General features: G+C 46.1%; 1 protein-coding gene across 1 annotated transcript; it reads right to left on the bottom strand.

The window, feature by feature from the left end:
• Positions 1-8,704: 8,704 nt before the first annotated feature.
• LOC309526240 (vomeronasal type-2 receptor 26-like) lies at positions 8,705-10,990 on the bottom strand (the record flags this gene model as incomplete). Its single annotated transcript, XM_082212153.1, has 2 exons — positions 10,412-10,990; positions 8,705-9,559 (listed from the first exon to the last, which is right to left on the bottom strand). The coding sequence occupies exons 1-2, from the start codon at positions 10,694-10,696 to the stop codon at positions 8,705-8,707; spliced, it is 1,140 nt and encodes a 379-aa protein (XP_082068279.1). The 5' UTR covers positions 10,697-10,990.
• Positions 10,991-14,435: the final 3,445 nt, after the last annotated feature.

Consider the following 14,435-nt stretch of genomic DNA (forward strand, 5'->3'; position numbering starts at 1 on the left):
ACGGAAAAAGCCTGGACCGTGCATTCCGCTGGCTTGGCTCCGCCCTTACACCCAGAGCTCCCGGTGCCAGCTCTGCCCTCTTTCTGGCATTTTTCTTCTTCGTCCTGCAAGCGTCCCACTACGTAATTCAGCGTCAGCTGTTGCGGATCCATAGACTCCAGAGTTAGACACAGATTGTCATAACTCTTGTCCAGAGAGCTGAGCAAAATGTACACTTTCTGCTCCTCTGGAAAGTTGATTTGTAACAGTCGCAGCTGGTTAAACACGGCCAGCATATCCGTTACATGCTTCCTGATGCTATCCCCAGGACGTAACTTCATCTCAAACAAGCGTCTGGTGGTGTGGATCTTTGCCCCAGCCGTGGTTCTGTGGTGCACCCGTTCCAACGCTTGATAGGCCTCACATGCATTCTCCAGCCCCTCAACCAAAGGCAGCTGCGAGCCATCCAGGCTAAGTATGATTGCTCCCAGGGCCCTTTGATTTCTCCTCTGGGAATTACGGGCATCTGCTATCTCAGCTGCTGTAGCTCCAGCCCCTGGTGTGGGAAGTGGGGGTCCCTGGACAGCCTCCCACAGACCCTTCGCCACCAGCCATGCCTTCAGCCTCCTGCTGTATTCTTGCCAATTCTTGCCGTCCAATTTTTCGAAAGGGACGGAATATGAATCGTGGCCTTCTGCCATGGTCTCCCGTTCTCCCCAGGCGCCCCAAGCTGTACTCACTGATCACCAGCTCTTCCGGCTCCTGTCCGTGGAGAAACGATTCCCTGCTGCTCTCAGCACTGCAGCATTCAGCACAGCATCTTTCAGCCTGCTTGCTTGCCTCAGATACAGGCCTCCGCTTCCGTCAGCGCCACTGCTTCAGAACGCAGACTTCAAAGCATTCCGGCAGCCTCCAGCGACAGCTTTACAAGCGGTAATTAAGGCCCCATAACCTGTGGAATTTATTGATTGGTGCGTGACCTGCTAATTGGTTTACGACCCAACTTAGCTCTTTTCAGCGGTCCGGCGCGCTTCCCAGCAGCTGCGCATTCTGCTCCGTTCAGTCACGCCTAGCAGAGTAAAACACAGCGGCAAAGCTGTCACTTAGCTTCAGACAGATACACAGAGTACCAGATTGTCCATTTACAGTTGTTTATTGCGCCATTTCTCAGAAAACTCCTGGACTTCTCGCAGCCATGACAAACTGCGTCCTTCTCCCTCAAAGAACCGAGAGGAACAGAACAGAAAACTCCCAGCTTCCAAAGCTGACGTCAGAATGTTGAGGCATCATGGGAACAACTTAACCTCTTAAGTTCCGACTCCCACACCCCCTCTTGCATCACATTCTGACAAGACCTGTGGAACATCCACATAACTCTCAGGTTCACACTGGGCGAAACTTACCCACGCACCTGTGGCCTGATACCTTTCAGGTGGAATACCCTTCGTTGTGCGACTTGACCGTCTGAACACAAACTCAGATGTTTCCCCTGACACACCATCACCAGCAGGTGTGTCCTCAGCATCGCGGGATTCCCTCTCTGACTTAAAACAACTTCGAATCCTCTCCATCACACTCACTGGAGAACTAGGCTCACTCTTGGCCTCTCTTTTAACAACTTGTGGAGATGCCCCACCCTGCTCCAGACCTTGGTCAGTGACCTGATCGTCATCAGCAGACTCAGCCTCTCCTTCCTCCTCCTCAGAACCTTCCTGCTCTGAATCAGAAAGACATTCTGATAGAACATCACGCTTGACAGGAGTCTTTGACCTTTCATCCTGTTCGTGGAACTCAGTGTGTTTGCTGATCAGCACCTTACTCTGATCACCTGATGGGAACGCAAACCTCCATGCACGCGCTGCTGGCTCATACCCACAGAAGATCATTTTCCGGAACTTGGATCCATCTGGCCCTTGCAGAGCCTTAGGCACCGGCACAGATGCGTTCGAACCAAACGTACGCAAAAAATGAATCTGGGGTTTCCTGCCATGCAGCAAACCAAAGGGTGTGTCACCTATCATTGAATTGTAGGTACGATTCCAGAGACCCCTGCTGTCGAGATGTGGAATTGCAGGGCAGTTCCGGCCGGAAAAACTGTGTTTTTCGCAAATGGACAGAAGCGAAATGTAACTAATGTTGCAAATGTATATGTTTCTGTTTTGCAGGAGCAGTTGGAGTGTTTGAATTGTTTTTCAAAGTTGCCATGGCAGCAACAAACGTCCCGCTGCCTCTGCTGTCCTTGGCAGCCTCTGAAACCGCAACTTCTCCCGTTGCTCCGAAGACTGGACTTATCTCAGAGTTCCCAGACAACTCTGCAGGCCTTATCTCCCTCTGCAGCAGATGGCTGACCTTGAAGCATTTAGCTCTGTCTTGTTTCCCAGGCTTCGACTTACGACGCAAACAACTCTTGGCAGCCTTTGAAAAAGAGGTTTCAGGTCACCAGTGCGTGGGTTGGTTTCGCACAGTGTGATTCTGAGAGTTATGTGGATGTTCCACAGGTCTTGTCAGAATGTGATGCAAGAGGGGGTGTGGGAGTCGGAACTTAAGAGGTTAAGTTGTTCCCATGATGCCTCAACATTCTGACGTCAGCTGACGGAAGCGGAGGCCTGTATCTGAGGCAAGCAAGCGGGCTGAAAGACGCTGTGCTGAATGCTGCAGTGCTGAGAGCAGCAGGGAATCGTTTCTCCACGGACAGGAGCCGAAAGAGCTGGTGATCAGTGAGTACAGCTTGGGGCGCCTGGGGAGAACGGGAGACCATGGCAGAAGGCCACGATTCATATTCCGTCCCTTTCGAAAAATTGGACGGCAAGAATTGGCAAGAATACAGCAGGAGGCTGAAGGCATGGCTGGTGGCGAAGGGTCTGTGGGAGGCTGTCCAGGGACCCCCACTTCCCACACCAGGGGCTGGAGCTACAGCAGCTGAGATAGCAGATGCCCGTAATTCCCAGAGGAGAAACCAAAGGGCCCTGGGAGCAATCATCTTAGCCTGGATGGCTCGCAGCTACCTTTGGTTGAGGGGCTAGAGAATGCATGTGAGGCCTATCAAGCGTTGGAACGGGTGCACCACAGAACCACGGCTGGGGCAAAGATCCACACCACCAGACGCTTGTTTGAGATGAAGTTACGTCCTGGGGATAGCATCAGGAAGCATGTAACGGATATGCTGGCCGTGTTTAACCAGCTGCGACTGTTACAAATCAACTTTCCAGAGGAGCAGAAAGTGTACATTTTGCTCAGCTCTCTGGACAAGAGTTATGACAATCTGTGTCTAACTCTGGAGTCTATGGATCCGCAACAGCTGACGCTGAATTACGTAGTGGGACGCTTGCAGGACGAAGAAGAAAAATGCCAGAAAGAGGGCAGAGCTGGCACCGGGAGCTCTGGGTGTAAGGGCGGAGCCAAGCCAGCGGAATGCACGGTCCAGGCTTTTTCCGTTCGTCGGTGCTACATTTGCAACTCGACGGAACATCTGCGTTGCAATTGCCCCCACCGGAGCAAGGAGGCAAGGCAGGATGTTGTCAAGGTCAACTCCCATGGGAACCAGTCGGGTTTCCATGGCAACCAGCCTGGGAGAGCAGCCAGGCGTGGGACTGAGTCAGGTGGACGTGACAAACACCAGGAGGAGACTTATCAAATAACAGCCAGTCTGGCATTGTTTGAGGACAGCTGTGAGAAAGGCTCTGAGTTTTGTTTTGTAATAGACTCTGCAGCTAATTGCAATTTGATTCCAGAGACCCCTGCTGTCGAGATGTGGAATTGCAGGGCAGTTCCGGCCAGAAAAACTGTGTTTTTCGCAAATGGACAGAAGCAAAATGTAACTAATGTTGCAAATGTATATGTTTCTGTTTTGCAGGAGCAGTTGGAGTGTTGTACCGTCCCAGGGATACACCACTGTCTTTTGTCTGTGCCTTATTTGTTAAAGAAGGGGTTTAAGGCTTGCTTCGAGAATGATGGCTGCACAATCTCCAAAGGAGGGAGGATACTTGCCAAGGTTAAAAAGGGGCAGAATGATCTCTTCATTCTTAAAACGCCTCTGGAGGGTGAGGGGAAGGTTGAGAAAGCACAAGCCCTGCGTGCTACAGTTCCCACTCATGTGTCATGTGCCCATGTTTGGCATACTAGGACAGCTCATGGTTCTTTAGAAGAACTACAAACGCTGCCTGAGGTCGCCAAAGGTTGTAACATTGTAGAATGTGGATGTGTCATAAATTGTGAAGCATGCAGACAGGCAAAGGTAAAAGGGTGCAGTTACCCAAAGGTGGAGAGGGTACACACCAAACCCTTTGAACTGGTTCACATAGATCTATTGGGTCCCGTAAAGGAACCAAGTCTGGGAGGGGCCAGGTTTCTGCTGACGATGCAGGATAGCTTTACGCAGAACACCTGGACTCATGGTCTCAAATCCAAGGAAGATGCAGCACAGCTGATCAAAAGTTGGATTGAGGAGGTGGAACTAAGGTTCTCCACCAAAGTGCAAGCAGTCACCAGTGACAGAGGTGCTCAGTTTACAGGATCTGCTTTGCAGAAGTTCTTTCGCAAGAAAGAGATACGTCACACAGTGACTTCACCCAATCAGAGGGGGGTGGCAGAGCTTAGATGTGAGGCTCTGGTCAAGGCTGCAAAGGTGTTGCTGGCAGATTCTCGGTTGCCACCAAAGTTTTGGCTGGAGGCAATCAGGTATGTGGGCTTCACCTGGAATCGTACCTACAATTCAATGATAGGTGACACACCCTTTGGTTTGCTGCATGGCAGGAAACCCCAGATTCATTTTTTGCGTACGTTTGGTTCGAACGCATCTGTGCCGGTGCCTAAGGCTTTGCAAGGGCCAGATGGATCCAAGTTCCGGAAAATGATCTTCTGTGGGTATATGAGCCAGCAGCGCGTGCATGGAGGTTTGCGTTCCCATCAGGTGATCAGAGTAAGGTGCTGATCAGCAAACACGCTGAGTTCCACGAACAGGATGAAAGGTCAAAGACTCCTGTCAAGCGTGATGTTCTATCAGAATGTCTTTCTGATTCAGAGCAGGAAGGTTCTGAGGAGGAAGAAGGAGAGGCTGAGTCTGCTGATGACGATCAGGTCACTGACCAAGGTCTGGAGCAGGGTGGGGCATCTTCACAAGTTGTTAAAAGAGAGGCCAAGAGTGAGCCTAGTTCTCCAGTGAGTGTGATGGAGAGGATTCGAAGTCGTTTTAAGTCAGAGGGGGAATCCCGCGATGCTGAGGACACACCTGCTGGTGATGGTGTGTCAGGGGAAACATCTGAGTTTGTGCTCAGACGGTCAAGTCGCACAACGAAGGGTATTCCACCTGAAAGGTATCAGGCCACAGGTGCGTGGGTAAGTTTCACCCAGTGTGAACCTGAGAGTTATGTGGATGTTCCACAGGTCTTGTCAGAATGTGATGCAAGAGGGGGTGTGGGAGTCGGAACTTAAGAGGTTAAGTTGTTCCCATGATGCCTCAACATTCTGACGTCAGCTTTGGAAGCTGGGAGGAGTTTTCTGTTCTGTTCCTCTCGGTTCTTTGAGGGAGAAGGATGCAGTTTGTCATGGCTGCGAGAAGTCCAGGAGTTTTCTGAGAAATGGCGCAATAAACAACTGTAAATGGACAATCTGGTACTCTGTGTATCTGTCTGAAGCTAAGTGACAGCTTTGCCGCTGTGTTTTACTCTGCTAGGCGTGACTGAACGGAGCAGAATGCGCAGCTGCTGGGAAGCGCGCCGGACCGCTGAAAAGAGCTAAGTTGGGTCGTAAACCAATTAGCAGGTCACACACCAATCAATAAATTCCACACCGGTGTCCCGTTGCACCAAAGCGGTTTAGTCATTCTGGCCACATGACCTGGAAAAGCTGTCTACAGACAAATGCCGGCTTCCTCAGCCTGAAAGCAGAGATGATCACCACAACCCATAGTTGGATTCGACTGAATTAAACCTTACCTTTACTAAAATTTTAATGGAATTTTAAACAAAAATAGATTGAGAAGACCTCCAAAAGAACCTCTCCAAATTCGAGTGGTTGAGCAATAATTTGGCAAATGTAATTCAAAGCAAACAAGTGTGAAGTGATGGAAGTTGAGGCAAAAAATATTACTTTCATAAATATGCTCCTGGGACTTTAAGTAGGGATGACTCTTCCTACAAAACTAAAATCCCTTTCAACCCAATATCCTCTGTTTTCCTTTTCTTTTTTGGATCATAGTCAAATGTATCTGAATGATTTAACCCACCTTATTAAACCAAAGGGGCCACACGATGGCATCCTGATCAATGGTGACTTTTACGCCTGCGGATCCCTCTCTCTCCACACTCCCAACTTTCCCTACGTGAAGGGAGTCATTGGCAAGCATCACAATGTTCACCACATCAAATTCAGCTATCAGGTCCCCATTCTCATCTAAATATGCTCCACCCATAGAAGCATTGTAGAACTGAAAATCATTCAGGAAACGGTGAGACTAGAATGACAGAGATGATTGCAGCATTTAAGAAAGGTGGCTATTTCCACCCAGGTGATTCACATATTATCTAGGCACATAGTAGCCATGGAGCGCTTTTCTATTTCCAGTACAGTGGTACCTCAGGTTACATATGCTTCGGGTTACATTCGCTTCAGGGTACAGACTCAGCTAATCCTGAAATAGTGCTTCTGGTTAAGAACTTTGCTTCAGGATGAGAACAGAAATCGTGCTCCGGTGGCGCGGCAGCAGCAGGAGGCCCCATCAGCTTAAGTGGTGCTTCAGGTTAAGAACAGTTTCAGGTTAAGAATGAACCTCCAGAACGAATTATGTACTTAACCCGAGGTACCACTGTATCTCCACCCCCATCGTTCTGCCCGGACACTGAGGTCTAGTGCCAAGGGCCTTCTGGCGGTTCCCTCACTGCGAGAAGATAGATAATTTATTGTCATTGTCCGTATATACACAGTATGCACAGCAACGAAAATCAAACACCCACCCAAAGACCGGATACACATATACATTTGCACGTATCTCTGAGCTCTCATCCTATTTGGTCATAATCTATAAATCTATAAAACATACACAGTCTAGAATATAGCATGACCTATTAAAAGCATAACATAACCTAAGCCAAGTTACTGGGAACTAGGCAGAGGGCCTTCTCGGTAGTGGCACTTGCCCTGTGCAAGGCCCTCCCACCAGATGTCAAAGAGAAGAAAAACTACCAGAATTTTAGAAGACATCTGAAGGCAGCCCTCTTTAGGGAAGTTTTTAATGTTTAACAGACTACTGTATTTTAATACTTTGTTGGAAGCCGCCCAGAGTGGCTGGAGAAACCCCGCCAGATGGGTGGGGTATAAATACTAGTAGTAGTAGTAGTAGTAGTAGTAGTAGTAGTAATAATAATAATAATAATAATAATAATAATAATAATAGTTCCCAATATACCTGAGGTCTTTCAGAACAGGTTTTTCCTTCAGCTGAGCAGCCTGAGAAATAGGTTGCGTCCAAGAGCCTCTGTGTTGGGGTTGGGGAGGGAATGGCAGCTCCTATCAGAGTCCTGCTCTAAGCTATGGCTGTGGTTGTGGCAGCTACCAGACAGGCTGCAGACTTGCAGGCCAGGCACTGCATGAGGCAGGCTTGTGACCCTCAACCAGGGTGAGAGCCTAATTGAAAGGGAAGTTTGGTTTGGTGGAGTTCCCCCTCTGAAGGAGAGGCAGTGGGAGGAAAGTAGCTAGGGGATCTAACATCTTCTTCTGACAGTGTGGGGCATGTCTAATAATGTGCCTTAGCTTAGTATTCTGTGGCCCAATCCCCCAAGTGTAAACGGGGTGAATGGAAACGATTTAAAACTTTCAGGTGGGCAGGTAGCAGGGCGTGGTGAATATGCTGCCCCAATTCTCGTGGTGGTGGGCAGGGGAAAGCATGGCTGGAGTGGGGAGGGGGCTGGCCACCATCAGGGGTGGATGCCTTGGTGTTTGGTCTCTGTTCCTTGTTCCACCCCTCTCACACCACCAGAGGTTACTAGTAGCAGATCTACTGAGCCCTCTGGTCTGGTGCTGCTACTGCTGAATGTGAGATCAGTCCATGTTGAAACCATGCTCTTTCAAGATTTGACCGTACATGAGAGGACTCATCTGACTTGCATTACTAAGACCTTTCTGGCGCTAAGAGCTGTTCAACAGTGGAACAGTCTCCACCATCTCCTTGACCAGGGAGCCTCTTCACCTTGTAATGGATTTGTGAAGAAACTTTGGAACTTCTTACATGCAGTAGAATTCTATCTTGCTTTAACTTTGGAATGCTTTGCTTGTCATTGATATTAGGAAAGTGAGATATGATGATTATGATGGAAATAATTATGATTAAAATAAAAAAAAAATCCTTCCAGTAGCACCTTAAAGCCCAACTAAGTTAGTTCTTGGTATGAGCTTTCGTGTGCATGCACACTTCTTCAGATACCTATAATTATGATTGTATACCTAGGAAAGTATATGAATGGAGATTTAATATGAATGTCATTTCGTTTTGAGGAATCTTTAGTCTTCTCTTTGAAAGGATCACAGGATTAGTGCTAGTCCAGCAGATCAAGGTAACTATTGAAGGGCCTATCAATTTTGTATCATTCATTTTGACCTACAGTATTTTATAACCTTATTTATCTCCTCTTTTTTAATGCTTGGTAAATTTCTGTTAATTAAAGGAAATGGATCTATGAATCTGTCATTGAACTGATCTTCATTTAAAATGGAACAATGTCTATCCAGATCATTAGAGAATAAATATGAATACCTGTGATGGTTTGACTTTTTCATCTTCCAACCTGTTCTGTCCCACCATCGCCACCCTCTTGGGTCTAGAGGAGTACGCAGCATTTAAGGTATGGGCCAGAGCTCGGACCGTGTTGTAAATGGTGTAGGTGTCCTGAAACAGGCTCCTTTCAAGGACGTCCTGAGGGAAACCTGAAAAGTTCTCCTTCACCCTGCATCGCTTCTGGCCTTTCACAGAAAACACATGCTTTGAATATAAGCAATGATAGCGTTGAAACCAAAATTTATCGTAATCACTAATGATGCCGTAAACCGGCAGATTACCCTCGTGTGTTGATCTCTTTTTGGTCTGGATAAACAAAGAAAAATATCCATTAATGTGTTTGTACTGAAGGAATTTGGGAAGCATGTTGGAGCTGGCATATGAGAAAGCTATTGTGATCCAAACTTTCCCAGTAATGGGTTCCAGGGTTTCACCCACTATGTGAAGTACAAGTGCAGCTTCAGTGCTGGACTGAGAGTCCCCATAGTAAAGAAACACATTGATTCTCCTGTCCATGGAAAGTGAAATCTTCTTCATGAGCTTTGTGTACTCATCTGGTTTAAACAGATTGTCTCGTGAAATGGTTTGTGAGAAAGCAAGGCAGACAACATCCTTAGCAAGCGCAGATGCCAGGGTGCTCAGAAACCGTTCTCCATTGTCAGAGTCAGGAGCTATGAGCCCGATCCAAGTCCACCTGAAATGCAGGAGTAGTCTGACAATCCCTGAGATTGGGGGTTCTTCATTTGGGGTCATTCGGTAGAGCAAAGGAGATTGCCTTTTGTCAAGGGCATGATGAACAGAAGCATAACTGACCTAGGAAGTACAGGAAGATATAGAGGGTTTTCTACTGTTATTATTTTGTTTGGGGGAGGGTTCAATTTTTAGATCACCTGCATGATAGCTTCACATGAGTTTCATTCCTTAGATTTGTTTTTCTGCCAAATATTTATTTATTCTCCATCACAGCAGGCTACCAAAATAGGCTTGTGTGAAGCCACCCCTGAGGTGTCTTCTGGAGGCTGCATTTCTTTTCCCACCAAAGTATGATTCATGCCCCATGTAAACTGCTATTTTCCTATAAAAAGAGGTGCCGGAACTCACCACAAACAGCTCTCTTGTCCACTTATAAAGTGCCGGATGGAGAGAGAAAAAAGCCCCTTCTCCCTTAGTAAGTCTAAAGCAGCTCACAGTACTGAACTTCTTATTGCAGCTTCTGAGAGGCATCTGTCCTTGCAAAAGGCTTAATCCCACCTTAGACTGCTCTGATGGTGATTCTCTTTTGAAACCCTTTTTCACCCAGCAGGACAAATCCTTCAACATGAGAACCTCCTGGATCAGGCCAACGCCTCATCTAGCCCAGCATCCTGTTCACTCAGTGGCCAGCCAGGTGATTGTAGGAAACCAGCAAGCACAGCATGAGCACAAATGCACTCTGCCCTCATGTGATTCCCAGAAACTCAGCACCCAGAAGCATTGGTGCCTCCAACTAGGGAGGTAGATCACAGTCCTCATGCCTAGCAGCCATTGATAGCCCTTGCCTTCATGAGTTGGTTTAATCCTCTCTTAGAACCGTCACTGCCTCCACTGGGCGTGAGTTTCCTAGTTTGCTTCCTATTCAGAGAGGTTGCTGTTCTCTCCATGTTGCCCATGCTAGTGTATTCATACCTGGGGGATTTTGTAGGTTTCCAGCATAGTTGAAATCTGGAGTGAGGTGTCATAGTTGACCCCTTCAATGAAAACCAAGGGCTTCTTCTGTCTTCCGCAGTGGTAGTTTGGGACATTGGCCCTCCCAGGAGAGAGCAGATCTAGCGTGGCGTCATAGGTCATCCTTGCATTGAAATAATTCTCGTAGATGTCATAGCCCAGGGTGATGTTGGGTAAGATCCTGGGATCCTGATTAATCTCATGGATGGTGATCATGAAGGACAGGAGATTCCAGTATGCTAACATACCTGCTATCCCTGCAACAAAGTATAAAGCCTCCAGTCAGTCTCCATTCAGTGAAAAGTGTCAAGTCCCTGCTTTCTTAATCCTGTAAGAAATTTCAGCCACTAGAATGAAGCAAAATAGAGCGTCCTCATCACATAATCAGTCATCTGTGAGTTTGTTGGAAGGTGAACGGCTGCTTGCCAGTTAAAGGGAGAGAGAAGAAGAGAAGAAGAAGAACAGTTTGGATTTGATATCCTGCCTTTCACTCCCTTTAAGGAGTCTCAAAGCGGCTAACATTCTCCTTTCCCTTCCTCCCCCACAACGAACACTCTGTGAGGTGAGTGGGGCTGAGAGACTTCGAAGAAGTGTGACTGGCCCAAGGTCACCCAGCAGCTGCAGGTGGAGGAGCGGAGACACGAACCCGGTTCCCCAGATTACGAGACTACCGCTCTTAACCACTACACCATACTGGCTCTCGCAGGGTAGGTGTACTGTACTGGCTGCCAGTTGATTTCTAGACCCAATTCTACATGATTACATGTTAACTTAATAAATAGATTTCTACAAGTTAATAGCTATAGTCCTGATCCTTTCAAGGGAGTAGAGATGAAGCCATTTTCACATCTCCAGTGTCAAGAATTTGGGACACAGATAATCTCTGACTTTTCATGATTCACCATCAAGTTGTTTTTTCCAGTGGGAAAAGAAAGGAGGGAATCAATGCACATGCATTTGTCCCTGGCATATAAAGCATTACAGGCTTAGACAATCACAGGTGAGCATCATAGTATTAAACAAGGTGCTACACATATGCCTATCCATTAATCACATTTTTTGTCTGCTATGCAGAAATTGCACAGGGAAAGTACAGCTTACACAAGAAAGAAAATGTAGGGGCTGTGAGGAAATTGTATTCAGGATGAACTATTTGTAATGTAGATATGACCCCACTTATCAGGTGGTCTCCTGGCTCGTAATAATTTGTTGCATCTGGACTATCCCTTTCCAAGTTCAATGGGCATTTTTCTTTCTGTATTCCAGAGGTAGCACAGGGTAGCAGCAGAAGCAGCAACATCATCAATAAGAGCATCCCTCTGGGTCTGCCCCCTGTCATTTCGTCTGTCCTCACTGCTCTCAACTTAGCAAGAAGAGAATTAGATGAAGCCCAAAGTCTCCAGCAAAACTGAGACCCTAGTGACATTGTGAGGAAAGGGATGATATGACGGTTTCACACTGGCAGAATCCCTGCCTGCCTGGAAGATAAGTCAAAGCCCTCGATGGCACAAGAGGTCTTTAAATATGCAGCAGGCATTTCAAGCTCTCATTTCTGAAATATCTGTTCTTTGTGTCAAAAGTGGGTATATTGCTTGAATTTTGCCAAGGAAAAATCACTATGATTATGATAATTATGTGGGGAATAATTGTCTCTGGAATCACTGTGGAGCTTGAGGAGCAGCTGCAGAGCTGGAAGAAAACATTCCAATCTGTTTTCTCCTGCTCTGGAGGGTAGGACTCGAACCAGTGCCTTCAAGTTAAAGTAATGGAGACTCCAACTAAAAGTCAGGAAAAACTTTCTGACTGTGAGAGCTGTTTGAGAGTGGAATGGTTCCCCTTGGGAGGTTGTGGACTTTCCTTCCTTGGAGATTCTTAAGCAGAGTTTGGATGGCCATCTGTCATGGATGCTTTAGCTGAGATTCCTGCATTGTCTGGGGTTGGACTAGATGACCCTTGGAGTCCCTTCCAACTCGATGATTCTATGTTCACAAGATCTCACTGATGTGGCGACATGTTGTGGAAAAGGTCAGAGGGGAAAGGTGATCCTTGAATGACCTTTAATTAAGATACATCACCAGATAAGCCAGAATCAAGCTATTTTTTCAGGACATTTTTGCGCCTATGTGCACATTTGAAAACCCAAGAGGCAGTCCCATCGCTCACACTCCACAACCTATTCTACTAGCTGCAACATAACGCTTCTTTCACAAATAATGTCAAGGATGGGAGAAGGGATCCCTGTTGGCATCAGGGATGTGGTTTGGGGGCACATGGGCCTATGAACTGCTTTGATGGGTGATAATGGACTCTTATTGTTTTCTGGTAGCTAACATGTGATTGTTTAACCTTAGATTCAGTGACAAAGGTATTGAAATGCAAATCGCCATTTTGAAAGAATTGCCTTTAGTCTTTTTTCCCAAGCTGTGAGAATATGGATGTAAATGAAGTTTTCCAGGTGAGCAACCTCAGGCTAATTGGAGGCTGTAAGGAAAGGAGATATTTTCTTATAGGTCTGTTTTTCTTTCTAAGAAAATGGACTTGCACGATATACTGTATTGCATGGAATCATTTGGATGGGTCTTTGATGTTTTTGTTCTGTTTTGAAGAAAGTTCTACAAGTAAAGTTTTGAACAATGGGTCTAGTCGAGACAATGCCTTATTTCAAAAGGAGTCGATTTTTTATGCAACCAGTCACTGCAGCTGGCCCCTGCCCACCTGGCTATGCCCATGATAGGGGGATTAGTTGATCGGAGTGGTAGCTTTGCTGTCTAGCAGAATATCAGAGTTTTCCTGCTTTCTATTGGTCAGCATTTCCCAGAATTTTTTACTTAAGAAAACTCATTTGCCACGTGGTTCAGTTCAAAGTATAGAGTGTTTATTGTCTCATGGAAAGCATAAACAGACTAGATGCAACAAGTTTAAGAGAAGCTGGTACATCATGAACTCATCTACTACAATACAATTCTTCTGGTCGTAGAAGTAAACTTTGTAAAGATAAAAGTAAACAGAGAGTGGCAGGGGCAACCCAGCCAGATGGGTGGGATATAAATAATAAAATTGTTGTTGTTGTTGTTGTTGTTGTTGTTGTTGTTATCCACTAGCACTTTCCCATGCTAGTTCACTGGGTCTTAAGCACTACTGTGAGCAGTGAATTCTGCGCTTCCAGTGACAATGTTGCTGGACTCCAAAGCTGTAGACCTCATCCACCCAGAGGAGTGCAGCCCCTTTAAGCTCAGGCCATCTTCCCACTCAAGAACATGGAAGATAGAACATCTATTTCAGAATTCGTCTTCAGTTTCCTAATACTTTTAGAAGCAGGTTATTTTCCGGATCTACAAAAACAAAAAAGGGTTAGAAGCAATACATTGGGAGTTTAAGGTTTAAAATGCTGAATTGCAAAACCTCCTGTGGAACTTCCCTATATATCAGGGAAGGGAATTGCTATGTTTTGCTCAGAGGCAGAAACAGGGAGAGGAATATTTACAAGAAGTGGTCACAAAAACAAAGTGAAATAATTTGAAATATATACAGCTTTCCACTGGATATTCGAGCGGTGCAACCTTGAGCATACTTACACAGAGCCAAATCCACTTACTTCTGCACAAAAGGAAGAAAATGTCAGACTCTGCGTGCGGCATATATGTTACATATACAAATTTATTTGTGGAAAATAATATCATGCAACATTGGTCAGGGTGACACAGATATAAAGATCACCCGGGCATATTAAGAGGATATATGTGAATCAAGTTCTGAAAAGGGTTCCTATTTAGTGATACATTAAATCAAAAGGGCCTCTGATTGTCCTGGGATAACTGTGCATTCACTTTGGAAATGACATGTTAGGTTTTTGATATATTAAAAAATAGTTATAAGAGCAGCTCATAATAAACACCTGAAAGGGAAATAGCTTCTTTTCATAAGTATTGTGCTGCATGCAGATTCCCTTGGTGGGGAAAGTGCATTAAAAATCAAATTCCATCCT

The sequence above is a fragment of the Podarcis vaucheri genome, assembly GCF_965113315.1.
Source record: "Podarcis vaucheri genome assembly, chromosome: 2".
Classification (NCBI taxonomy): domain Eukaryota; kingdom Metazoa; phylum Chordata; class Lepidosauria; order Squamata; family Lacertidae; genus Podarcis; species Podarcis vaucheri.